Source organism: Chlamydomonas reinhardtii, chromosome 1, assembly GCF_000002595.2.
Source record: "Chlamydomonas reinhardtii strain CC-503 cw92 mt+ chromosome 1, whole genome shotgun sequence".
NCBI lineage: Eukaryota > Viridiplantae > Chlorophyta > Chlorophyceae > Chlamydomonadales > Chlamydomonadaceae > Chlamydomonas > Chlamydomonas reinhardtii.
This window is the reverse complement of record NC_057004.1, coordinates 6965080-6988354: the sequence shown is the minus strand read 5'-3', so window position 1 is coordinate 6988354 and position 23275 is coordinate 6965080. Positions and strand designations below refer to the sequence as shown.

Here is a 23275-nt window from a genome sequence, read left to right as displayed (position 1 = left end):
CAGTGCGTTGACGACCATCCATGGCGTGGCATGGGGAACCTCGGCTTGGTTGACCGTTTCACGTGGCTATTGTGTTGGACAACCATCACACCGATATAACATCTTTGTATGTGTTACTAGCGCTGTGTGTGACGTGTCGTGTCCGCGGATATGGGTGGGGGGTAGTTGCTGCCCGGGCGCGGCTGTTGGCCGGCCGGGCAGACTGTAGATAACGGCGGGAGACCGCCGGGCCGGGAACCGTTGGGGACCTAGGCCCCCTGAACGGCACGGCTACATAGCCCCCTTTCTTCATGTTGCTGCCCGCCCCGGGAGTATTAACGAACGGTGGTGAGAGACCTGACGGTGGTGCAAGCGGCGCGTGCCAGGCATGCAGGTTGCATCAGACTGACGACCACGACCTAGGCAAGACGGACAAATGTGCAAATGCCAAGCCGTCGTGGCAAGCCACGCCATGCCCGCCACTCCATTTTCTATCAGCGTCTTAGGTAGACTCCAATGAAGTAGTTGTATCGCAGCGGCACTCACAGGGCGAATGAACGCAAAGAAGCGGTGAGAGGGAGCGGAAAAGTCCATCAGTAAATACTATCAACATGTTCAGCACTGGGCGAATGTATTGTGCAGTGTGCACATGGACGCGGAATGAGCGTAGTTCGCCATCGCCAGGGCTCTAAACTGGAGGACGGGACTATGGCTTTGTAGCTGGGTCGCCTCTGGTACATTTGCGCACCGCCCCGCGGCGCGGTGCAAAGCCGTTGACTGTGTTCAAGCACACGCGCCTTGAACGGGGGACGCGGGTCGGGCCTGAAACTCGGCACGTTGTCCCGCCCCCAAAGCAGGGAGGTGAGCAGCCGGCTGGTTGTCAACCTGTCGGCATGCAAATACCCGCTTGTCCGGGAGGCGGCGGAGCGCATGGGCTATACGGTGGCGGAAGATGAAGTGAGTGAGGCGCGGTTTGCTCTGCGTCGGCCAAGTGCTGCAAGCCATGCCTCCTTGGAAGGTGCCGCCAATTGAAGTGATGTGGTTGGATGGGCGCACAGCGCATACGCTGCGGCATCGTATGCAGACACCGGCACACAGAAAGTTTCGTTGGGGCAGGTTGGGGACTGATGCACTAGGTCAGGCCTCCCCACTTGGCGCCGCCGCTGCCCTGCAGAACGACATGTGGGACCTGTTCTGGAGCGACCTCTCGGTGAGGCGATGTTGGGGTCAGTTCAGGCCCAGTCCGGATCGGGCTGCCAGCCCGACAATGCCGCCACCGGGTTTGCCCTCTGCCCGTTCACCGGGCAGCAAATGAGCGGCAGTCATCACAGCAGCAGCTTCAGCAGCTATTGTTGTGTCGAACCGCCTTCGCCTGTTGACTTGACGTCAAATCAAGTCATCGCTGCCATGTGCGTACCGCCGCTGAGTACAGGTGTCGGGTGACCGCGTGCAGCGCATGCTGCCCTTCCAGCGGCTCAACCACTTCCCGGGCATGCTGGAGATCTGCCGCAAGGGCGCGCTGAGCAAGCACATGGCGCGGATGGCGGCACGTATGCCCTCGGGTGAGACCGTGCAGCAGACTGGGCCGGTGCAGAGGAGCGGAACAGCCTGCTCCTGTGTATCACCGGGGGGCTGGGTACTGGCAAGCGGGATGGGACTGGGGGACTTTTCGTGACGCCGCCCCACGCAGACCCAGGGTTGCTTAAACGCGTGTTTAGAGCATATTGCCTTGCCCACGTGGTCAGGGCTGCCCTGCAACCTGCGGCCGTGCCGACGCCTCTGTCGTGGCCACGCCCCTCCCGGCTAGCCCTAGCCTCTTCCCTCCATGGACTACAATCACGCCAAAACCCCGTTCCCAATGTGTCCACAGAGTACCGCTTCTACCCGCCCAGCCTGGTGCTTCCCGACCAGCTGGACGAGCTGCTGGCAGCCTTGCGCCGCAACAAGAGCCGCAGCGAGCAGCAGCAACAGCAGCAGCAGCAGGGAGGGCAGTGGGGAGGCGCGCAGCAGCAACCGCAGGCGGCGGGTGGGCCTCACGGCATTACCACCTTCATTCTAAAGCCTAGTGCAGGCACGCAGGTGTGTGTGTGTGTGTGTGTGTGTGTGTGCGTGCGTGTGCGCGTGTGCGCGTGTGCGCGTGTGCGCGTGTGTGCGCGCGCGCGTGTGTGTGTGTGTGTGTGTGTGTGTGTGTGTGTGTGTGTGTGTGTGTGTGTGTGTGTGTGTGTGTGTGTGTGTGTGCCGCACACCTGCCACTTCGCTCAAACATCAACTGGCTTCCCCTAATCTGTTAGGAGTGCACACACTTACTACTGGTTGACGCTGCCATTTCTAACGCTGCCGTTGCAAAATTGACAGGGTCGCGGCATCTCACTGGTTCAGTACCCCAACCAGCTCAAGGACGTGGGCGACATCAGCAGCTGCGTGGCGCAGGTGGGTTGCGTACCGTAGGCACCATGGGACCGCGCGTGACATGTCGGACAGAATGCAGACATGCGGCAATGGCACTGCAGAATACTGAATACTACTAGTGGACATTCGAATACCTATGCACAGTTGTATTGCTCTCTACGTCTTTTTGAATCTCCACATCCGCCTGCTGGTCAACCTCCCTGCCGCCAGGCTTACCTGGGCACACCACTGCTGCTGGACGGATTCAAGTTTGACCTGCGCGTGTACGCCCTGGTGAGGACGCCCTCGTTGCCGGCCTCGCCTCCCCTTCCGTGCAGTCATGCCTGTACGGTAGCATGCTTAGCACCCCCTGTTGGCTCGTTCTGAATCTTGGTTGAGTTCGGATCAGAATGAACTAACCCCCCGGGGGCTTCTCGCCGCCCGCCCCCAGGTGGTGAGTGTGGACCCTCTGCGCATCCACCTGTACGACGAGGGGCTGGCCCGACTGGCCGCACAGCCCTACCAGCCGCCCACACCCGCCAACCTGGCGGCAGTCACCATGCACCTCACCAACTACGCTGTCAACAAGGTGCGTCTGCGCCTGGATTACCGTACAATGGATATGTGCTCAGTAGATGAACCCAGCGGTTGCTTGAGCTCAGGGTTGGGCGCTTGAGACGCAAAAAGTGGTTTCGGACGACCACGCCGTGTTGTGTTGTGTTTAGACGCACCTGGCCTGTTGTGGCCGTACAGGGCGCTGCCGGCTTTGTGTCCAGTGACGCGGCGCCTGCGGGCGGCGGCCACAAGCGGCCCATGTCGGCGGTGCTGGGGCAGCTGGCGGCGCAGCACAGCACCAGTGTGGCGGTGCTGAGAGCCAGCATAGGTGAGAGGGGAGGGAGGACGCTCTTGGAAAGTTATGTGGGCAGGGAAGTACCGTTCCCGTGGCAAGGCTGGGATTGTGTCGGGGACGGGGGATGGGAGATGGTGGGTGAACTGCTTGCAATGGGCGTGCTGAGGTGTCTTGTGGTGTGTGTTGCCGCTGTCCGAGTGCAGCTGAAGTTGTGAACAAGACGGTTATGGCCATTCAGCCGCTGCTGGCGCACAGCTACCACACCTCGCTCTCCGCCGCCTCCGGGACCGGCAGCAGCAATAGCAACGGTGGCAGTAGCAGCAGCGGCCACACCGGCAGTAGCAGTAGCTGGGGCCCGCGATGCAGCTGCCTGTCCCCCGACCATGTCAGTGCGGACGCCGCCGACCCCACGGCCCCTTGCGCCTGCCCGCCCTCGCTATGCTTCGAGTTGTTGGGCTTCGACATAATGTTTGACCGCGAGCTACAGCCCTGGCTGCTCGAGGTCAACCACTCGCCCTCGTTCGCCAGTGATTCGAGGTACGGGCGGGTGGCTGCTATGTGGTCGCGTGGTTTTTGACGGGGCAAGGCCGCAGGGGCGGCTATGGCACTCGAATGGTGCTGGGTTTGGGTCCAGATAAGGAGAAGGCTGTTGGCGTTCTTGGCAGGGCAACAATGAGCTATAGATGCAGCTTGCGCTGGTGCGTAGCTTCAGACTGCGAAATGGCCAATGCATATGCCATCATTAGTCCCTGTCCTGCCGCCCTGCCAGGCTGGACCGCGCGGTCAAGGGCGAGATGCTGGCCCGTACGCTGCACAGCCTGCAGCAGCGGCCCGAGACCAAGAGGGAGTTCATGCAGGTGAGGGTGCGGTGCTGGGCAGGCCGGCGGGCCGGGGCGCAGGCTGTGAGTGCGCTGATGGACTCTGCATGATGATGCTAGCGCTGTGCAGCATTTAGCCGGCCACACGTCGATTTCATCCCCCTCGGTTGTGGTCCCATGCTCCTCTTGGAGTCTCCTGTGCGCCGACTCCCTATGTTCTGTCCCACTGCACAGGCTGAAGCGCGGGCCCAGAGCGAGCGGCTCTACAACTCGCCAGCGGCCGTGCCCTCCACACGCGCCGCAGTGGGCGCGGGGCTGCGGCGAGCGATGAGCGCCATGCCGCGTAATCGGCACCTGCGGGTGAGGGGCGCCTGGGGCCGGTGTCGGGTGGGTAATGGCGCGTGCTAGTAGCGAAGTACTCCGGGAGGCGGCGCGAGTGCGGGTGGCTTTTTACGAGCGTATGGCCTTGAGCATCGATAGCCTGAGAATGGGATGGTGGGGGTTAGCGTATAATGTCTTCCAAAGTCGGTGTGATCACCTTGACATTCGATGCATAAATCTTGTCGTTGTTTTGGTCTTGCTTTACTGCAGGCTGCGGCGGCCACGTTGGACGAGCTGACAGCCAGCTCTGCGGCGCTGTTGGCGGCTGGCGGGCATGTGTGGGGTGGCGGCAGCACCGGCGGCCGGCAAAGCTCGGGTAGCCTCAGTGACGCAGGGCCGCAGCCCAACCCCGGCAGCTGCCCCCATTATCCCCACAGGTTGCCCACGGGCAGCAACGGCGCCGGCAGTGGCGGTGGCACCGGCGGAGACGCGGCGGACGGGCCGTCGCGGCGTGCGCACAGCTTCAGCAGTGTGTTGAGCGCCTTTGGCGCCGCCTCAGCCGACTGTCCAGAGGGCGCGGTCGGGGTTGCAGGTGGAGGAGGAGCTGGTGGTGGGGTGCAGGACGTGAGTGGCGGCTATCAGCTGGTGTTTCCTGCAGCGGAACCGGAGCTGCGAAAGCGCTACTGCCGCATTCTGCTGGTGAGAGACGGAGGGCATTGAGGTCTGTCTGTAGGGAACGCCCTGACCAACCATACGCTGTCGGCTTCAGGGTTTTTGCACTAAGTAAGCGCCGTTTCTCTTCCGCGCCACTGCCTCTTCCGCGTTGTCTTACCTCGTGCTCGTGCCCACTGCCGGCATGGCCCCTCGCCCTGTCCCTGCATCGCCGCTGCAGCAAGCTGCGGACTTGTTCCCGCAGCAGCGCTGTCAGTGCGCCTGGTGCAGCCGGCGGCGGGACATCTGCATGTTGCACTCGGCGCAGCATCAGCTGGGAGCAACCGCCAGGTGAGGGGTTGAGTGGGCCAGCGGGGGCGGGGGCGGGGACCGGGCGGGAGCGTGTGCTGGGCGATCGGGTGTGAGTGCGCTTTTGAACCCGGGACCTGTAAGATGGCATGTAAATGGACAGAAAGCGCCAGGGAGCTGCATAGTGCTGGTATTGGGCCGGGCTCGACAACGCCTACCATGGGCCGGGTCTGTAGGCAACGGTGGCGTTGTGGCGCGCTGGGCCAGCCGTTGCGCGTGCTGACAACCTCGTGCCCTTTGCCGCCACATGTGCTCACAGGCCCCTGTCCGCAGTTCTGTCCGCCCATGTGTCCTCACGCACTGGCTATTCGCCGTTCTCGTTACCCAGCGGTATCAACAGCCAGCAGTATGCCAACACCAACAGCAGCGGCGGCGGCGCTAGTGGTGCCTCCATGTCGGGGCATGTGCAATGCCCACCCGGCTCTACCGATGCCACTTCCCGGGGGCGCTGTAGCTCAGCCACGCGGCGCCGGCCAAGCTCCAGCTACTCCAACACAAGCCTGTGCGAGGCGGGTGCGGCCAGCGGCGGTGATGAGTCGGGCAGCGAGTCTCACCGGGGCGCCCATGGTGCGGCGCCAGGGTCAGGAGCCGGTGGGGAGGCAGCTCGCTCGTCCGTGTTGCTGTCCAGTTCGCCCCCCTCAAGCGGACTTGGCAGCGGCGGCCCGGCGGCACGGCCGCTGGCTCCGTCGCCCTTGCCGGCTTCAGCGCTCGACCAGCCGCAGGGCCGGCCGCCCAGGTGTGTGCCCCAGCCCAGCCCAGCCTCACCTCACCTGCTCGCTATGCTGCCTGATCGCCTGCCTGCCTGTCTGTCTGCCTGCCTGACATGCGTGACTCGTGTTGCTGGCAAACCCACTCTGCTGTGCCCTGCCTCTCTGTGCTTCACTTCTCGGTACCCGCCCTCACCGCCCCCTCAGGCCGAACAGCAGTTTGCACGCCATACGGCAGCGCAGCGAGGGCTCGGGCACCGCCCCGGGCCAGGCGTTGTCCGTGCCGGTCGCCTCCCTGCCCGCCTGCATGTCCCAGTCCGCCACACCGCCAGCCAACACCGTGCCGCCTCCCGCCGCGCGCCTCACAGCGCCAGGCACAGCCTCCACAGCTGCACCGGCGCAACGAGGCGCAGGCGGCTGCGGTGGCAGTAGCAGCGGCGGTAGCAGTGATGTCGCAACATGCTGGTCCCAAGTTGCCGCGGGCTGTAGCACAAGCAGCGCTGCCACCGCCTTCCCCTGGCAGCGGCATCCCGGATCCAATTTTGGAACTGGAGCATCACACGCGCGCACGCCCTCGAGCGAGTCCAGCGCTGGATCCGGCCTGGGCGATGCAACGTGTGCAAACGATTCAGCGGGCCATGAGGCCCCCCACCGCAGCGGCTCAGCAACAGGTGGCTCTGGCCGGTTTGGGAAACTGCTGGAGGCTCACCGAGTGAACACCGGAGAAGACAGGTCAACAGCAGGCAGTGCGGGACGCAGTGAGCCCCTGCACCACAGCCAGCAGGCGCGTAGTAGCCAGCGGCTTAGTAGCGCAATGAGACCGGCATTGCAGCAGAGCCTCTCGCACCCACAGCGGTGCCAGGTTCAACGCCAGCAGCAGCAGCAGCAGCAGCAGCAGCAGCTGCTGCTCGGGGCTCGGGGCTTAGGCGCCAGCGGAAACAGCAGCAGTAGCAGCGTTACTGCAGCAGCGCGCCTGTATGGTGGGAGTAATGGCGGAAGCAATGGCAGGCCACAAAGGTCCGGTAACACATTGCGCTATGGCAACACCGGCACTGGTGGTTGGCAATCCGCGGGAAAGCTTGGGCGGGACGGAAGCAGCCGGCGCGGCCGGCCTGCTGCCAACGCCGGCGGCGGCTGGGACAGTAATGAGGGCAGTGATGCCGAGCCGGGCGCGCCGGCGAGCCAGGCGCTCCGCCGGTCCCACAGTTGCAGCGAACTAGAAGCGGCCTTTGCGCGTGCGGCGGCATCGGCGGCTCGCACTGCAGGTGGCAGGAGCAGCACAAATCCGTCCCGCCGGGCCGGTGCCGCCACGCCTGCAAATAACTTGCTGGCCACTGTGAATGTTCACCGCAGTGGATCACGCGTGCAGCTGGCCACCTCTGAGCAGCAGCGCAGCCACCAGCAGCAGGGTCAGCAGGCGGAGGTAGGTGCCGCTACAAGTGCCGGTCCTGGCCGGCTATTGCGCGCCGCGAGCGCGGGGCGTGTGAGGTCAGGTGGAAGCGGCGGCGGTGGTGGCAATGCCGAGAGCCGGCCTGTGGCGGCGGGAGGTGGCGTGCCGCGGGTGGCGTATTTGGGGAGCGGCAAGTCCTCCGCGCCGGTGTTGTCCCCCGGTGAGCTGGAGATTATGATGAGTAGGGTACGCATGGCTACCACATTCAGCACATTCGACCGCTACGTGCGATAGTATGATATTCATCAATTCTGTTGACTATAATGGGTTGAGATGAGGGTGCCCACCTGCGGTGCGTGGAGGATCCCGGAACTGAGGTTGTTCTGTTGTCCATGGTGGTGGCATCTTTGAAGGAGGCAGGAAAGTGCCCAAATGGCCCGTGTACATTGTCTGAGACTGAAAGCCAACGCGCGCACACGCATAGTACGGGGCTTGGACATGCTGGAAGCAGCACTGCTGGTTGCCTTGGTGACGCATTACAACAATACAGCGTCTAACTTGCAATACTGGCGTTTCAATGCATTTCTAATGAAGCTTGAGCGGGCATCTGGTTAGGCACGTGGTGACTCTGTACTAGTAGGGATTTCCGCTGGTGCAGTTGTTAGCTTCCGGCCATCGACGGTTACGGTAAGTATTGGTGTGTTTGCAAATAATATGGGTAGCAAGCTGATAAACAGTTTGCGGATACAGGCAAACCTAAACAGAGAGCAAAGTTCTGAGTGAGATTATGGGTTCTGTTTCTGATGTATGTGATCGAGCGAGACTTTCCTGCACGCATACACGCCGCACCACCTAGTACACAGAAGGCGGCTTCATTTGTCGCGTAGGCACCCTTCACGTAAGGATCTTACTTGTGACCTGGAACCCCATGGCACCGCTGGAATGGTGGATCACCCAGTTGGCAGCACGGCGTGAAGGCATGACAAATTCGGTTACGCAGCACGTATGGCACATGGCGTTAGAGAGCACAAGTGGAGGAACATTTTTTTTTAAATGTAACACGTGCCTCAACAGGTGGGGGTCCTGTACGGCCAAATGGTAGTGGCACAGCAGGGCGTTAGTGGTCTACGTGGCAATGCGAGTGATGCAATGCTGTACCGTCACATCCCCACCGACCAGCTGATTCTGGCTGGATGTGTGCTAACTTCCATTGGACTACTAGGGTCGAGCAACTCGTGCAGCAAGACGGCGACATTTACTCGTCGAGGGCCTGGGCTGGCCTGGGCTACCACTCTGCCGGAATACCTGTACGGTATCCCATTTATCGCGGCTGTCTTCATGACAGGCGGCCGCCTCCCCAAACCCTTAATGGCCCTGCCAGGCCCTTCGCCTTTGGAGCGGGAGACGCGGGTGCTGCATGCCAGGCTGCTATGGGTCCCTCTTGTCCCTCTGGTAACCAATGCAATCTATGGGTGCCTGCCTTGCCCAGAATGGGGGCAAAGGGGGCACAGGGGCTGGGGTGCTCACTAAGCTCGCTCATCTTTACACAGCGCCATCTCCCCACTTGTACTTTCGTCAAACACCCTCGGTACCTGTACACATGCCAAACTCTCATGCTTCAACCCGTCAACCCGTCATTTCCACCGCTCTTCCATACATCTCACATATCGTTTACGCGACCAACAACAAAGAATCGAATGGCAATCTGCAGTACCTTGGTCCTCCACGCGCATGTCTGCCTGCGCCGCCTGTCCACTGCATCTCTGTTGCATCTCTGTTGCATCGGGTGCCCACTAACTCCCCGCAGTTGCCTGCTCTTCCTCTGGGCGGCTGGGCTGCGAGCGACAACATACTCGCACTCAGCCTGCAGATTTACTACACGACTTGGGGGCAAAAGCCCACAACCTAACTTCGTGCGTGTCCGACTCCTGGTGAAGCTGTAATCGGACGGCAAAAGCGAATGTCGCTCCAGTGTTCAATCCCGCCGGCTATGCAGCAAGTGCATATTGCCTCCCTCACACCGCCCTGCGCCATGTCGCCAAAAGTCGCGGCTTCGCATGACTCAAGGTAAGCGCGATGCTGCTGTTGAAGCCCTGTTGACCTAGCACAACAGCTAATCTCTCTCGTGGCATTATTCCTCACGCCTCCTTGTGCGGCCTTGACGGCGGCTGCATGCCGCACGTCAGAGCAGATCGCCTGGCAGCCGAGCCAAGGCCTCGCGCCACGCCCCTCCTGGTGATACCGTCCACAACACACCTCAAACGCGCACACAAACATTGGACAAATGCACTCAAACCGTACTACATTGTGGAAGAATAATACAACCCGCCGCGTGGCATCGTCGCCACCACCAACTGCGAGCGCCCGCCCAACGAACGAGCTGGTGGGTAGAACAACCTAGCCGCACCTCCTACCCCAGACGGCAGATGCTACCAGCATCACCGTCTGCCGTTGCGCCTTCTGCCCCTTAGCTGCCGTGCTGCGCCACTCAGCTGCTAAGCTGCATAGCCGGTGGCGCAAAGTACGCGCGGTTCGCAATGGGGCCCAGCCACATCACCACCGGTGTCCGCAGCACCTCCTCCGGTCGCCGCAGCAACGCCCAGCCGCCCGCTTGTCCGTGCCGCCGCCCCGCGCCGCCGTATCCCGCCCCCAGCGTCACGTGCAGCGGCCGGCTGCCGCGCGCCTCCGACCCAGGGCCGTCCGCGCCGTGGCTGACGCTCAGCAGCTGACCCACGGAAGCCACGCTGCAGCCGCTGCTGCCCGCAGCGCAGCTCCCGGTGGTGCTGCGACCACCGATGCTGGAGGCCTTGGCGGCGCCCGTGCCAAAGTCAAAGACCCAGGACACGGCGGCCAGCAGCAGGCCCGATTGCAGCGCGCCCCACAGCCCCGACTTCCAGGCCACCGCGACACCCGACACCCCGCCTGCGATGATGCGGTTCAGGCCGTCGTCCTGCTGCCGGATGCGCTCACTGATGCACTGCACCGTCGTGTAGACGCCGCTCCTGGATGGGGGGAAAAGAGAAGCGGGGTTGGGGGCAGGGTGGGGGTGGGGCTGAGTGGACCAAAACGCTCACAAACGACCAGCCTAGTAATGCGATGTGACTGGACAATGACGAGAATGCATCAAATTAGCCACGCAGATTGAGGGCAGGGGTTACAGGAAACTGTATAAAAACGGCAGCTGCAGAGGCCAACAGCCGGACGGCAGTAGGCGCGGGGGAGCTGCGATCTACCAAGCGAGAGCTCGCACGAGACTCTTTAATAGCTTTTTTTACTCACATCACGAAGAACGCCTTGAAGCTGGACATGCCGTCGCCACCCCAAATGTGAATCGACTTGAGGCTGCGATTCCGCAGCATACTGGGCACGAAGCCAAAGACGTATCCCAGCAAACCAGCTGCAAATCCGCCGGAGAGACCTTTCAGAGTGCAGGGCGTATTGTCCAGAGGCAACGCTTCTAGCGCCGTCTCATCTTTGAAGCCAGGCACAGTCGCGGCCCGTTTCGTCGTGTCATCGCCAGTTCGGGTCACAAATGCTACATTGCTGTTGCTAGTGGGGGCTTGCAGGGGGGTGGCCCTAACGACAGACTGTCCCTCCGCGACCATGCGGTCCTGAGTGCTTATTATGGCGGAATATATGCGTGCAGGTAGCTCGGTACAACTAATGTGATCAGTACATCAAGTAGCACATATCCCGCCGACTGTATTCGTTGGCTTGAAAAGTTGCACCTCCAATTGGACCAAGGGTTCTGGAGACAACTTCCTCCGATGTAGGCTTCCCGAGCCTACAAAACAACATCATGCGCTCACACGTCAAACAGGAATGAAACAGCGCCGACAAAAAGTACAGGGCGACTGGGGCCGTTCCGGGACAACCGAGCTTCCGTCCCCTTCGTAAGCCCATCTTCGCTGCCAAAACGCAACCTTACATTTTGAACTCCCTGCAATGTATCCATCGTGTCCGAGACAAGCATGTGTGCAGCTCCCTATCACACCGGGGCTGCAAGGGATGTACCGATGCTGGAAGGCATGCATGTCAAAGGCTGCCGTCTTCAGTCTTCCAGCCCCAGTATCATGTCTGTGAGGCGCAATAAAGCTTGGATTTGCGCACTTTTGGTTGCGGTTAAGAGCTGGCTTGGTATCTTGCCGTCCGGACGCTTGAGCAGTGCGGCAGGGTGCAGCCAAGGGTGCGGCGGCGTGGTGCGGCGTGCAAGGGCGTGCCATGCCCCTGCCCCAGGCTCCTCCCTGCCCGTCCTGCATACACACTGTGCACCCGGTAACTGCTTGACATGTCGAATACACTCAGAGGTACAGCGTGATATACGCTGACCCAGAGGAACAAGGACAGCAGAACTGGCGCGAGCCGGTCGTATGCGCACCTGAGAAATATGCAAGGGCTGCAGGTCAGGGCTTGCGTTGTTTCAACGCATAATGTTTACAGAACAAAACGTTTGCGTTGCCTCAACTTACCGTGTCGCTGCACCGCACCGCATCGTCGCGCAGAGTTCGCCACTCGTCAACAGCGTTCAGAATTGGTTCAATGGTTTACCCATTTGCACAAAGTAAGATTGCGATGAGAGAAGACAACCCGAGCGTGTCAGCACCGTGCGGCCCTTCCCCCGCCCTGCGCTCCCCTGTGCACAGATGCCCGCCTCGCCATATCTCCAAAATCCCCTCGCGGCTTGCTGCATGTATACGTGATACAGCCTGTGTCTTCTATTTACCATCATCTGTCCCGTTCCTCTCCTCGTTATCCCCGCTGCTGTGGTTGGTACAAACGTCAAAGTGGACTTCTGCTCGCCCTGCCCGTGCCCCTGCCGCCCCCTCCCCCCGCCAGATCTGTGTTTGTCCTCATCAGCGGCATCTATTTGTTCCAGCTGGTTACCGGTTACGACAACATCTACGGCGTGTGCCTGTCGCCATACGAGACCGTGGTCCATTATGAGGGTGAGGACGCGTGTGGCAGCGTGCCTGTCTGCGACTGCCGCCGGCTTGGGCCTCACCATCACCCCTTCCCTTTCCTGCGCCCTGCGCCTCCGCACACTGTGTTAAAGAGCACAAGGAAAACATTACGCACACTGTGTGTGTGTGTCCCCAGTGTACCGGCTGCTGACGTCGGTGCTGGTGCACGGGGGCCTGCTGCACGTGACCTTCAACATGCTGGCCTTCGTGCCCATGGCCTGCTCCCTGGAGCGCCTGGTGGGCACCGTGCAGGTGCGAGGGAGATACTGAGGAGCGGCAGTGGGGAGACACTGAGCCGCGGCTGTGAGGGTGCTGGGGTGCTGCTGGCGGATTGGTTACGGCACGGTGCGGGTGGTGCTGCTCTGCTGCCCACCCACCCTGCCCACTTTGCCCCGCTGCTGCCACGCACCGCTCATGCCGCCCCGACCTTCACCTGCCCCTGTCAGTTTACATACCTGCTACTGCTGATGACGGTGTTGGCGGGGCTGGTGTTCACTGCCACGTCCTTCCTGCTGTTCTTCAGGTGGGAGCAGGGGCTTGGGGCAGGGCCGGATGGGAAGGGGCTCGAGGCCGGATGGGAAGGGCTGGGAACTGTCAAGAGAGCCTGTATGAGATCCGTGGGTAAACAATCTTCCTCTGATCCTCCTATCCGCAAGGATGCGCGTCCACCAACACATGCAACCAACCACAACCAACCACCAACACACGCACACGCAATTGTGCATGTGCACCTGTACGATGCTTGTAGCCACGTGCTGCCGGCTGCGATGCGGCAGTGTGCCATCGGCTTCAGCGGCGTCATCTTCGGCCTCATCGTGGTGGACAACGCACAGTCCGCATCCTCACACCGATCCATATTCGGACTGTTCACGGTGCCGGCAGCCTACTACCCCTGGTGAGGGCTGCGGTTATACCTGCTTACGTGTATGCGGGTGCGTATGTGCTGTCAGTAGCTGGAGGGACGGCCGCCTTGCGCATTACGTACGTGCTTGCGGGCCGTTAGCCTATGCAGCTTTTCATCAGAGGATGGACATCGAAACCGTATGACGGCTGTCCGCCCCATCCCTCCCCATTGCGCCCCCACCTCCAGGGCGCTGCTGCTGTTCTGGCAGCTGCTAATGCCTTCCGTGTCGTTCATCGGGCACTTGGCGGGTGTGCTGGTGGGCGCGGCCTGGGTGGGCGGCTACCTGCGGCCGCTGGCGCTGTCGCGGCCCGCCACGGTCTGGCTGGAGGGGTGGGCCGGGCTGAGCAGCTGCGTGCGGCTGCCCAGCTTCATGGTGAGGGGGTGTGGCCATTCATGCGAGCGGTGTGTATCGGAGATGGAAGGGGGTGCGGTGAGAGGGTGTGATGGGGGGATGCTGTGCCGGGGTTCAGCGGGCTGCGAGGAGGTGGGGACGGGGAGCTATGGCAAAGCCTTGATTCGTGGAGCAGCGGTGCTGGGGCTTGGTGACAGCCCTGCGGTGCTTGGCGCTACGGCATGGGATATGACATTCATGCTGCAAAGCCCGTTGACGACTCGATCACCCATGCTATCCCCCTCCCTGCGCACAGATGATGCCTGGCGCCACGCTGCCCTTCACCACTCATGACACGCGCAGCGGGGCTGGCGGCAGTAGCAGCAGTGGCGCCGGCGGTGACGGCGGCGGAAGCAGCAGCCGCACGCCCACGTTTGGACCCAACCTCGCAAACCTTGGAAAGCTGCTGCGAGGGGGTGGCGGGGCGGGCGCGAGCGGGGCCGATGGGGACGGCGCATCGGGCGGTGGCGGTGGTGGCGGTACAGATGCGGAGGCGGGCGGTGGGCGAGGTGCAGGCGGAGGCGCGGGAGGGGCTAGCGTATTTCAAGGTACTGGGCGTGTGCTGGGCGGCACGGGTGGGATGGTCGTGGGCACGCCTGCTGTGCCGCCTAGTGCAGCAGCGGCGCTGGCGGCGGAGGCACGGATGGGCGGCCCGGCGGGCGGCAGCGCCGGTGGTGGCAGCAACAGCGGGGGACGCGGCGGTGCTGGCGCGGACAAATTGCATCGGTGATGGAAGGGGTGCAGTGGGATTTGCATAGTGAGGTGATGTCCTTTCGAGTTGACGTCCTGTGCTTGCAGCTGTCGCTGTCGCACGTAAATCGCAAGGTGTCCCGCGGACAGAGCTGACCCATGGAGGACCAGTAGGCCAGCGGTCTGATTAGGTCACATGCTTCCAGGCCGTCAGGCTCCATTACGGGCACGGTCATTCTTGGGCAGGTTGCCGGTGCAATTCCGGCTGCGTGTGCTGTGAGCGTGTCGCTGCGTGCGTCGTCTTCTGGTTCGTGGCAGTGCCATGGGTCGTACCTGCATGAGGCTGCATGGGTGTGCGATGAGACAGTGTTAAGGCAGGTTGGTGCGTGAAGTCCCGTAGGGTGCAGCTTATTCCCAGACCCCAGCAGATGGCAAACAATATGCAACGGCAGGGCAGGAGTGCGCGGCTGGTCGAACGCCGGAGGCACTGTACCGACAAGTTACCCGCATGGGTGTCGGGCTGTCGGCCATCCCAGTTGCGTGAACGACACCTGACGCAGGTGCGCGGATCGTTCCTACGCATTTGCAACTAGTTAAGTTGCGCCCCACGCTTCTGCTCCCTGGCTAATCTATCGGTGTGAGGGCCTTTTTGGGGACCCAACAACATGTACCACAATGTGTCCCCACTCTCCGCCGCGTATGCTGCCGTTGCGATGCCCGCCGCCTTCATTTCCGTGCAAAGCCATGAACGAACGTGGAGGGTGTGTGGCTTGGGTTGGGGGGTTCAGAAGTTATTGATTTTACGGAGGCGGCAGAGCCTCACTGTTGCGTAGCGCGGTAATCTTGCGCACCACCACATACGGATGCAGCAGTACAGCCACAGGGCTATGCCACACGGTACCGTCTTTCATCACAGACACCCGCAGCCACAGTTGCATTTCAAACTGGATGCCCAACATATAACATGATCACCAGAATCCCCCTCTTCTCTGTGAAAGGGATACACTACACGACTAGGAGAAGTCCATTGTGTTGCAGACCAGTTTATTTATGGGTTGCACCGGAACCTACCTGCACCACCGCCGCTGCTGCTACGGTGCCGCCACCGCCGCTCTGGCCCATCAAACTGAAGTACTGAACGGCGGTGTTTGTGTGCCTCATTGTTGCTGTTGTTCGTTTTGTTGGTGCTGCCGCCCTGGTTCTGGCGGTTGTTCGCTGCTTTGTTAGCGCTGCGCTCGCGCGCTGGTGTGTGGCGGTGGCTGTGCGGTGGCGCGCGTGGTGCGCGCCGCGCGCTTGCTTGCGGTTTGAGCTGTCCTGCAGTGTAAAGGCCCTTGGCTGTTCGCTGTCTCCCAGCCGATCTGTCAGCCCCAGCAGTCCTGGGCTCTCACTTTGCGCCAAACCAGGCTTCCGTACGCATGCCCCGCCCACACAGCACCAAACTTGGCCCCGTGCCAAGTCCCAAAAACAATTATATGATTGTGACGCTCCACATAGTTACATATGCTCGACATTCACAGGTACACACGCAATCCTATATTACCACCGCCCTATTAGGCACGGACACAGCGGCGGGTGCATAGCACACATTGCACACGCTTGTTGCCCAGGTTTGCCTGTCGTCCGGTACATATGTTGTCCAGTAGGTATATCTACAGCAGGTTGGTTGCACCCCTGCATCAACTAGATACAGTTCTGCATAGCATTGTTGTTGTACATCAGTGCGGCATTCGTACATATTGACATGCGCAATGGCCGCCTGAATCAGCACAGAACATGCCGCAATGCAAGACGTGGGTTCTACTTATTACGCCGTCCCAAGTAAAAATACAAAGCCAGCGAGCTTAAGCACTGCACGCCGCCTTATCCATGCACGCAGTGCGAGCCCAGCACGACAGCCACAGTACCACGATGAGTGCTGCTCAGGGTCCCGCAAAACATGCATACAAAGGGGCGCGGCATGCCCCATCCAACCCTCAGCTATCAGCCTTGCCGCCCCCACGAAACCAAACATCCAGGACACGCCCCTCCGTAACCCCCTCCACGAACCGCTAGCAGTGGCAGCGCACCATGATGTGGAACCGCCCCTGTGCTGCGAGACCGTGCAAAGCCTGGCTGCTGCCGCCGGTTTGCAGCTCGTTCCTTCACAGCCACCACGCGTGCGGATGCTGAGTGGGAGAGCAACGCCGGCGTGAAGGGGCCTGCCTTGCAAGCTGGGGTGAGCGGACATATGCAGCGGGTTAGGAATTCGGCAACCTCACACATACTGCCAGCCCCGCCCATGTGTCTCGCACTTGCATGCCCCAGCCTCCAGGTCCCCGCCCCGCCTCTGGCATTGTGTTCCCCCAGCCCTACAGCACGTATGCAGAAGCCCTCCTCCCTCACCTGTCTTAGCGCTAAGGCTTCCCAAAGAGCTTCGGAAGGAAGGATAGAATGGTTCCCAGCGCTGTGTCCGGCTTGACCGACGTGAACGCCAGCATGGCGAGCGTCATGAAGATGAACCACAGCCGCAGCTGGTTGTACTGCTGCGTCAGCTCGTTGTGCTGGTCCTTGAGCCGCTGGATGTCCTCGCTGCGCTGGTCCTCGAGCCGCTGGATGTCCTCGCTGCGCTGGTCCCCGCTCTGTTGGGCCTGGCCACCGGCCGCACCTCCTACACCGCCACCACCACCACCGCCGCCGCCAGTGCCGCCAGTGCCGCCGGGCCCCGCCGCCGCCGCCAGCCCCACCACACGCGGCACTACTGCTGCTGACAGGCCCCCGCCCCACAGCACCAGTCGCGGCTCGCTGTGCCGCGCGGCCACACCCTGCAGCCACACCCCGGCGGCCACGCCCTGCAGCCACCGCACACAAACCCGCTGCTACGCCGGGCCCCCCGCTACCTCTCCGCTCTGCCACTACCCCACTTTCCTCCTCCCGTCAGAGCAGCCGAGAGACCTGCCCAGTCCAGCCGCCGCAGCCGCTGCCCATGCACGGCCTCCCACAGCCGCCCACATAGCCGCCCACACAGCCCTCAGCCGGCACCCACCGGCCTGCACGCTCGGCGACTGCCAAGGCGGTGGCTGCGACACGTGCTGCTGCTGCTGTCCAGCCAGCCAGCCAGCCAGCCAGTCAGTCTGCTGCTGTTGACAGTTACTGTTTACGAGCTGACGCCGACCAGCTTGGCGGGCACGATCTCCACCACGTTGCCCACCTTGCCGGGCACCGAGCCCTTGACCACCAGCGCGCGGCGCTCTGTGTCCACCTACGGCGTCGGGAAGGAGGCAGCATTGTTAGAGACACAAGGCCACGCGCTCCTCACGACAACCGCGTCAGGCAGGCCGTGCTATGGACGGTGCCGGCGCACCTGCCTTCCCCCGTAGGCCGCACACGTCCTTGCCCCTCCCTCTACGACATGCTGACCGTGCCTCAGCCTCAGCCCCTGCGGCCGTGTCCCACTGCTGCTACCGCCTCCCCCTCCTTCCAAAATCCCCATCCTGCAACCCAAACCCCCATCCCCCCGTTGGAGCCAGCCAACCAGCTAGACAGCTCGCTCTCTAAAATTATAAGCCCCACCCCTCCTCCCCCACTTGAGAACTAGCCAGCTCGCTAGCTAGCCCCCGCTAGCCTCAATTTGAGCATGGTCTGGTTCTTGACGGTCATGCGCACGTTGCCCATCTGCATGATTGATGGTGGTGGCGGTGATGAAGAGGAAAGAAAGATGAGAGAAGCAGCATGGAAAACAACAACAACAGCCAATGAGGGACAGCGCCACAGGCAGCCATATGCCTTTGCAGCCACAGACTGAGCAGCCACGACCTGCACGGCGGCGCTTGCATGCGCTGCTCCTACGCCTCCTCCTCACCGTGCCCCCCGCTCTCTTATCGCCGCCACACCGCCCTCCACGACCCCAGCCGCCCCGCCCCAGTCTCCCTGTCGCCCCCCTCCCCTACCGCCCAGCCCGCTCTGCTACCCTGCTCCGCCCTGCCTCCCTCTTCCTCCGCCCTCCTCCCCAGCCGCCCCGCATCGCGCACCTGGCCCGCCATCTTGAGGCCGGGGTAGACGCGCGAGGGGGTGGTGGCCGAGCCGATGGAGCCGTGCTCACGGTGCGACTTGGAACCGTGGGTCATGGCACCGCGCTTGTGGTGCCACCGCTTGATGGTGCCTGAGGGGAGGGGAAGAAAGGGGGCAGGGAGCAAAGGTGGAGGGGCAGGTGGAGGGAGGACCGGAGGCATATGCGGTGAGCAGTAGTGGTGCGACGCGCGTGCGAGCCGACGTCTCGCTAGATCTTCCTAGACCGGAAGCCCGTGCCTGGCGCTCCGGGAGCCGTCTCCGCCTGCTGCCTGCCGCCCACACGCTTACGCGCGGGGCGTACGCCGCCATGGCCACCGCGCGCTGTCTTCCCCCTCACTCCCTCGTGCCCCGTGCGTCCGGCGCCGCGCCTGCAAGCAAAGGCGAGGCGTGAAGGGGCCAATGCGCGTCAGGCGAGCGAGGCGCTGGCGGACAGCGCGGCGCAAAGGAGAGGAGCAAGCGCACGGGGCGCTGAAGCGCACCTTCACTCGTCGGTGGGAGAAGGCTTCAGATGGGGCAGTCTGCGAACGGCCTATTGTCCAAGCCCTCAATTCCAAGCGCGCTTAAGTCGTCCAGCCCCACATTAGCACGTGGGTATGCGTAGGACGCGGAGCTATATTGTGCCGCGGACACGGGTGGTTGCAGTGTACTACCTGCACACTACCAACGCCATGTACACGATGTAAGAATGGTGCCATGGTATCAGGGCTTCGCGCATACACACTGTACTCACCCGCAGGCCCACGCGAGTGCAGGCTCCGGTGCTTAATGTGGCCTACATAATCTGCAAAGTGTGCACCAATCATAGCAACAGCACTGCTTACATTCGCACTTGAATTGCTCGCACTTCAGATCACGCTCACCTGTGATGGAGAGGCCACTGCCAATGCCCAGATACTCGTACATCTCCAGCACGCCCAGATCATACCAGGCCTCCGGCCGCCGAGGGCTGCTTGGAAAGCAACCTAGCTCAATGGGGCTGGGGCTGAAGGACGCGCGCCATCCCTGGCAGACCACTTGTCCGGCCTGTATGGGCCCGCTGCCAAGCACTCCGATGAGTAGACCTGCCGCTGACCGGAGTGGGTGAATGGGTCCACGCTTGCAGCGCTGCTGGCGGCCACGCGCCCAGCCCCCCACCCCCAGCAGCAGCGCCGGCGCCCAGGGATTTCTCGCGGCCTCTCGGGTTCGTGCCAGCCCCCCTCGCGCACACCCAACCCCTCCCAAACCCCAGCACACAAGACACCTCGTTACGGACCCCAGCCGCTTGCGCCGCCTGCCACCCGCCACACCTGTGATAGCCCCTTGCATGTGCTGTTCAGGGCCGGGAGCCCAGGCACAGTCTTGCTGCCCTGAGCAGTGTACCCTGTCCCCTGCTTGCAAAAGCGCCTCGCTATGCCGCACAGGGGCCCCAACCTCCAGAGACCCATGACGACGGGCCTGCATGCTTCGTTTGCCCTTCGCTGAGGGGGGAGTACCCCGCCCCGTATTCCGAGCGGGGGGTTGTTGGCTGTGGCTGTTGGCTGTTGCGCATGTTGCACCGACTGCTGCACCGAATGCATGCCAATATGTATAGTATGTATTGATCTGGGCAAAGGCTGAGGCCTGGAATCTAGCGTGCCAGTGCGCTGCAGTGGAACACAATTGACGCGACCTGCTGCAGCTGCTCGATTTGACCTCCGGCAAAGGGCTTCAGAGCACGCCCTCGACCAGCTAGTTTGCAGTGTAAAGGGATTTGTAATAAAAGGGCTTGTCGACTTGTCGCGAACGCGTTGGGAGCGTCGGTGCGATGTGACGGATAGTGCTATTGACAGTTGTGGCGATTGGTCAAGGCGGCCAACGGAATGGGACCTTTGGTGCGAGACCGTGGCCCTCAAATAGTAATGGTCCCATTCGGAGAGTTGATCGGGACTCGAGAACGAACTCCACAATTACTCCATGCCCTAAACAACATTTACTACACAATCCACTTTCGTGCCCCTCAACAGCTCATCGTCACCATCCGGCCCACTAAGCCAGTGGACAGCAAACCCACTGGGCCAGTGGGCTTTGGTTGTCATATAACCACGTAACATAACAATCAACTATACTAATGCTAAATTACAGTATTGTCACTCCAGGCCGGTGCGACAGCTGGCCCCGACAACATTCCGGGGACATCTCGCGGGCAGTGCAGCTCGCTGGCACCAGATACAGGGCAGCTGTCGATGCAGTTGATATACATAAGCATCGTTATGTATTGTTTGCAGCTTTGGGGATGCTATGGCAGCTCAACTTTTGCGGGGACCCCGATCACTAGCGCTTGGGCGGTGGCCCTTGGTGCGAGCGGTGCTTTCCTCGCTGCCAGCGAAACGTAATGGGTATTGCCGTGGGAGGCAGATGCGCGGGGGTGGGCGGCAGGGCGGCAGGCCGGCGGGAGGCAAAGCTGGGGGGTGGGAGGGGGTAGCGACCAGACAGCAGGGGGAGCAGCGACTCTGAACGGGGGCACGCCAACCCTCCTCGGCAGGCTCAATTGATGCTGCAGCTCTCACTTGGGAGTGTTCGCTTGCAGTTGGGGGACGATACCGGGCACACGAAAAGCTACGTCGGGGTCAATGCGGGGCGGGCCATGCGAGCGTGGGGCAGGGGGTGGGGAGCGACGTGTGCGGCCCCAGACACCCCCCTGCCCAGGCAATGCCGCCCGCCCAGCCTGCACCACATTTGGTGGACTCCAGCCATACTGCACACGCCCAGTGCTGTACGGAGCATGAGAAGGACCGTGGTGGATTGGATGCACCGTGCTCTGGCTGGGTGGGATCATTCGAGCGTGGGGCAGGGGGTGGGGAGCGAGCGTGTGCGGCTCCAGCCACCGCCCTGCCCAGGCAATGCCGCCCGCCCAGCATGCACCACATTTGGTGGACTCTAGCCATACTGCACACACCCAGTGCTGTACGAAGCACTTCAGCCCCGCCCCAGCCCCGCCCGAAGCGATTCTCAGGCAATGGGAAAGCGATTCACAGGCACGGTCGATGCTCGCACATGGGGAACATGTTGCTCTAAGGGGAGAGGGGGGCGATGCTGGAGTGCAGCGCAAGTTTGGGTGGGGGGCTGGGGGCATTGCGGGGCGGGACCAGGCGGGGGCGGGACAGGGGGTGGGCAGTGTGCGCGGTCCCCGACCCCCTCTATCCACGCCGCCTGCACGCCCAGCCCCTACTACTTCGCAGCCTCAATTGATGCTGCAGCTCGCAACCAGCTTGCCATTGGGGATACCCGGGAGTTATGGATTTGGGCACGCAAGGCTGGATGGGGCTGGGCGAATCATGTGCGCCAGGCCAGGGCTGGCGGGGATGGGACTGGCGGCGCGTGAGGCGTGTGATGGGCAGGTCAAGGCATACTGTCGTGAATGGAAGACAAAGACACAGGACGCAGGCGGAAGCGGGACTGTTTGCGAGGTGACGTGGGTGAGGTGCATGGGAGCGCGCGCCGGGACACCCCTGAGCATGTGTGTGACCGGAAGGGCAGCTGGGCGGAATCAGGCCGAGCAGTACTATTAGAAAGGCGTCATCGCAACGGGGGAAAGCGCAAGCGGGCAGAGGGCACAGGCAGGGGAAGCGGGCGCTACGTGCCGAACGGCATCTCCTGTGGGCCTGTACAGGCAGCGTATGCTAGACGACAAGCAAGATGCTCCCGCCAAAGCGACATCTTGCGTTGACGCACCAGGGGCTGCGGTCAAGACTCCGCCAAGGTCCAAGGATGTAATACAGCCAGGCCTCGGCATGGGGGTGGCTGGCAGGGGTCGTACCTTGTTTTTGGATTCGGACACAGCCCGCCCCAAACTCGGGCAAACAAAGTCTCGCCCCAGACAGTAGCCCCCGGGAGGAATGTCTAGGAAACGGCATTGCCTGGGCAGGGGGGGGGGGCTGGGGCCGCACACGCTCGCTCCCCACCCCCTCCTGACCCGAATGATCCCACCCCGCCAGGGCACGGTGCATCCAATCCACCACGGAACTTCTCATGCTTCGTACAGCACTGGGTGTGTGCAGTATGGCTAGAGTCCACCAAATGTGGTGCATGCTGGGCGGGCGGCATTGCCTGGGCAGGGCGGTGGCTGGAGCCGCACACGCTCGCTCCCCACCCCCTGCCCCACGCTCGAATGATCCCACCCAGCCAGAGCACGGTGCATCCAATCCACCACGGTCCTTCTCATGCTCCGTACAGCACTGGGCGTGTGCAGTATGGCTGGAGTCCACCAAATGTGGTGCAGGCTGGGCGGGCGGCATTGCCTGGGCAGGGGGGTGTCTGGGGCCGCACACGTCGCTCCCCACCCCCTGCCCCACGCTCGCATGGCCCGCCCCGCATTGACCCCGACGTAGCTTTTCGTGTGCCCGGTATCGTCCCCCAACTGCAAGCGAACACTCCCAAGTGAGAGCTGCAGCATCAATTGAGCCTGCCGAGGAGGGTTGGCGTGCCCCCGTTCAGAGTCGCTGCTCCCCCTGCTGTCTGGTCGCTACCCCCTCCCACCCCCCAGCTTTGCCTCCCGCCGGCCTGCCGCCCTGCCGCCCACCCCCGCGCATCTGCCTCCCACGGCAATACCCATTACGTTTCGCTGGCAGCGAGGAAAGCACCGCTCGCACCAAGGGCCACCGCCCAAGCGCTAGTGATCGGGGTCCCCGCAAAAGTTGAGCTGCCATAGCATCCCCAAAGCTGCAAACAATACATAACGATGCTTATGTATATCAACTGCATCGACAGCTGCCCTGTATCTGGTGCCAGCGAGCTGCACTGCCCGCGAGATGTCCCCGGAATGTTGTCGGGGCCAGCTGTCGCACCGGCCTG

The 23275-nt window shown here is 62.3% G+C and overlaps 5 protein-coding genes across 7 annotated transcripts; 2 read left to right on the top strand and 3 right to left on the bottom strand.

Annotated features, from left to right (window-relative positions):
- Positions 1-137: 137 nt before the first annotated feature.
- CHLRE_01g050451v5 (uncharacterized protein) lies at positions 138-8803 on the top strand. The gene is made up of 16 exons (XM_043058951.1): positions 138-549; positions 837-936; positions 1154-1189; positions 1412-1541; positions 1850-2058; positions 2335-2409; positions 2599-2661; positions 2819-2956; positions 3121-3250; positions 3421-3754; positions 3987-4074; positions 4270-4395; positions 4627-5055; positions 5249-5358; positions 5636-6112; positions 6291-8803. The coding sequence occupies exons 1-16, from the start codon at positions 533-535 to the stop codon at positions 7765-7767; spliced, it is 3939 nt and encodes a 1312-aa protein (XP_042928865.1). The 5' UTR covers positions 138-532; the 3' UTR covers positions 7768-8803.
- Positions 8804-9003: 200 nt separating this feature from the next.
- Positions 9004-11187, bottom strand: CHLRE_01g050400v5 (uncharacterized protein). 2 transcript variants are annotated; one of them, XM_001689709.2, is made up of 2 exons: positions 10753-11187; positions 9004-10475 (listed from the first exon to the last, which is right to left on the bottom strand). In XM_001689709.2, exons 1-2 carry the CDS (start codon positions 11076-11078, stop codon positions 9962-9964), a joined length of 840 nt encoding a protein of 279 aa, XP_001689761.1. In that variant the 5' UTR covers positions 11079-11187; the 3' UTR covers positions 9004-9961. Both variants share the same exon structure in this region, with proteins under 2 accessions (XP_001689761.1, XP_042928864.1).
- A 110-nt stretch (positions 11188-11297) lies between these two features.
- CHLRE_01g050350v5 (uncharacterized protein) lies at positions 11298-15393 on the top strand. The gene is made up of 8 exons (XM_001690191.2): positions 11298-11875; positions 11976-12034; positions 12310-12419; positions 12571-12686; positions 12881-12957; positions 13183-13329; positions 13525-13711; positions 13986-15393. Exons 1-8 carry the CDS (start codon positions 11861-11863, stop codon positions 14457-14459), a joined length of 1185 nt encoding a protein of 394 aa, XP_001690243.1. The 5' UTR covers positions 11298-11860; the 3' UTR covers positions 14460-15393.
- A 508-nt stretch (positions 15394-15901) lies between these two features.
- CHLRE_01g050316v5 (uncharacterized protein) lies at positions 15902-19047 on the bottom strand. Of its 2 annotated transcripts, none has more exons than XM_043058949.1 (4): positions 18946-19047; positions 18704-18834; positions 18427-18557; positions 15902-18070 (listed from the first exon to the last, which is right to left on the bottom strand). In XM_043058949.1, exons 3-4 carry the CDS (start codon positions 18520-18522, stop codon positions 18002-18004), a joined length of 165 nt encoding a protein of 54 aa, XP_042928862.1. In that variant the 5' UTR covers positions 18523-18557; positions 18704-18834; positions 18946-19047; the 3' UTR covers positions 15902-18001. The 2 variants fall into 2 exon arrangements, with proteins under 2 accessions (XP_042928862.1, XP_042928863.1); XM_043058948.1 differs by having other exon boundaries at positions 18755-18834.
- A 48-nt stretch (positions 19048-19095) lies between these two features.
- CHLRE_01g050300v5 (uncharacterized protein) lies at positions 19096-20317 on the bottom strand. Its single transcript, XM_043058947.1, has 4 exons — positions 19753-20317; positions 19327-19489; positions 19197-19247; positions 19096-19123 (listed from the first exon to the last, which is right to left on the bottom strand). Exons 1-4 carry the CDS (start codon positions 19888-19890, stop codon positions 19113-19115), a joined length of 363 nt encoding a protein of 120 aa, XP_042928861.1. The 5' UTR covers positions 19891-20317; the 3' UTR covers positions 19096-19112.
- Positions 20318-23275: the final 2958 nt, after the last annotated feature.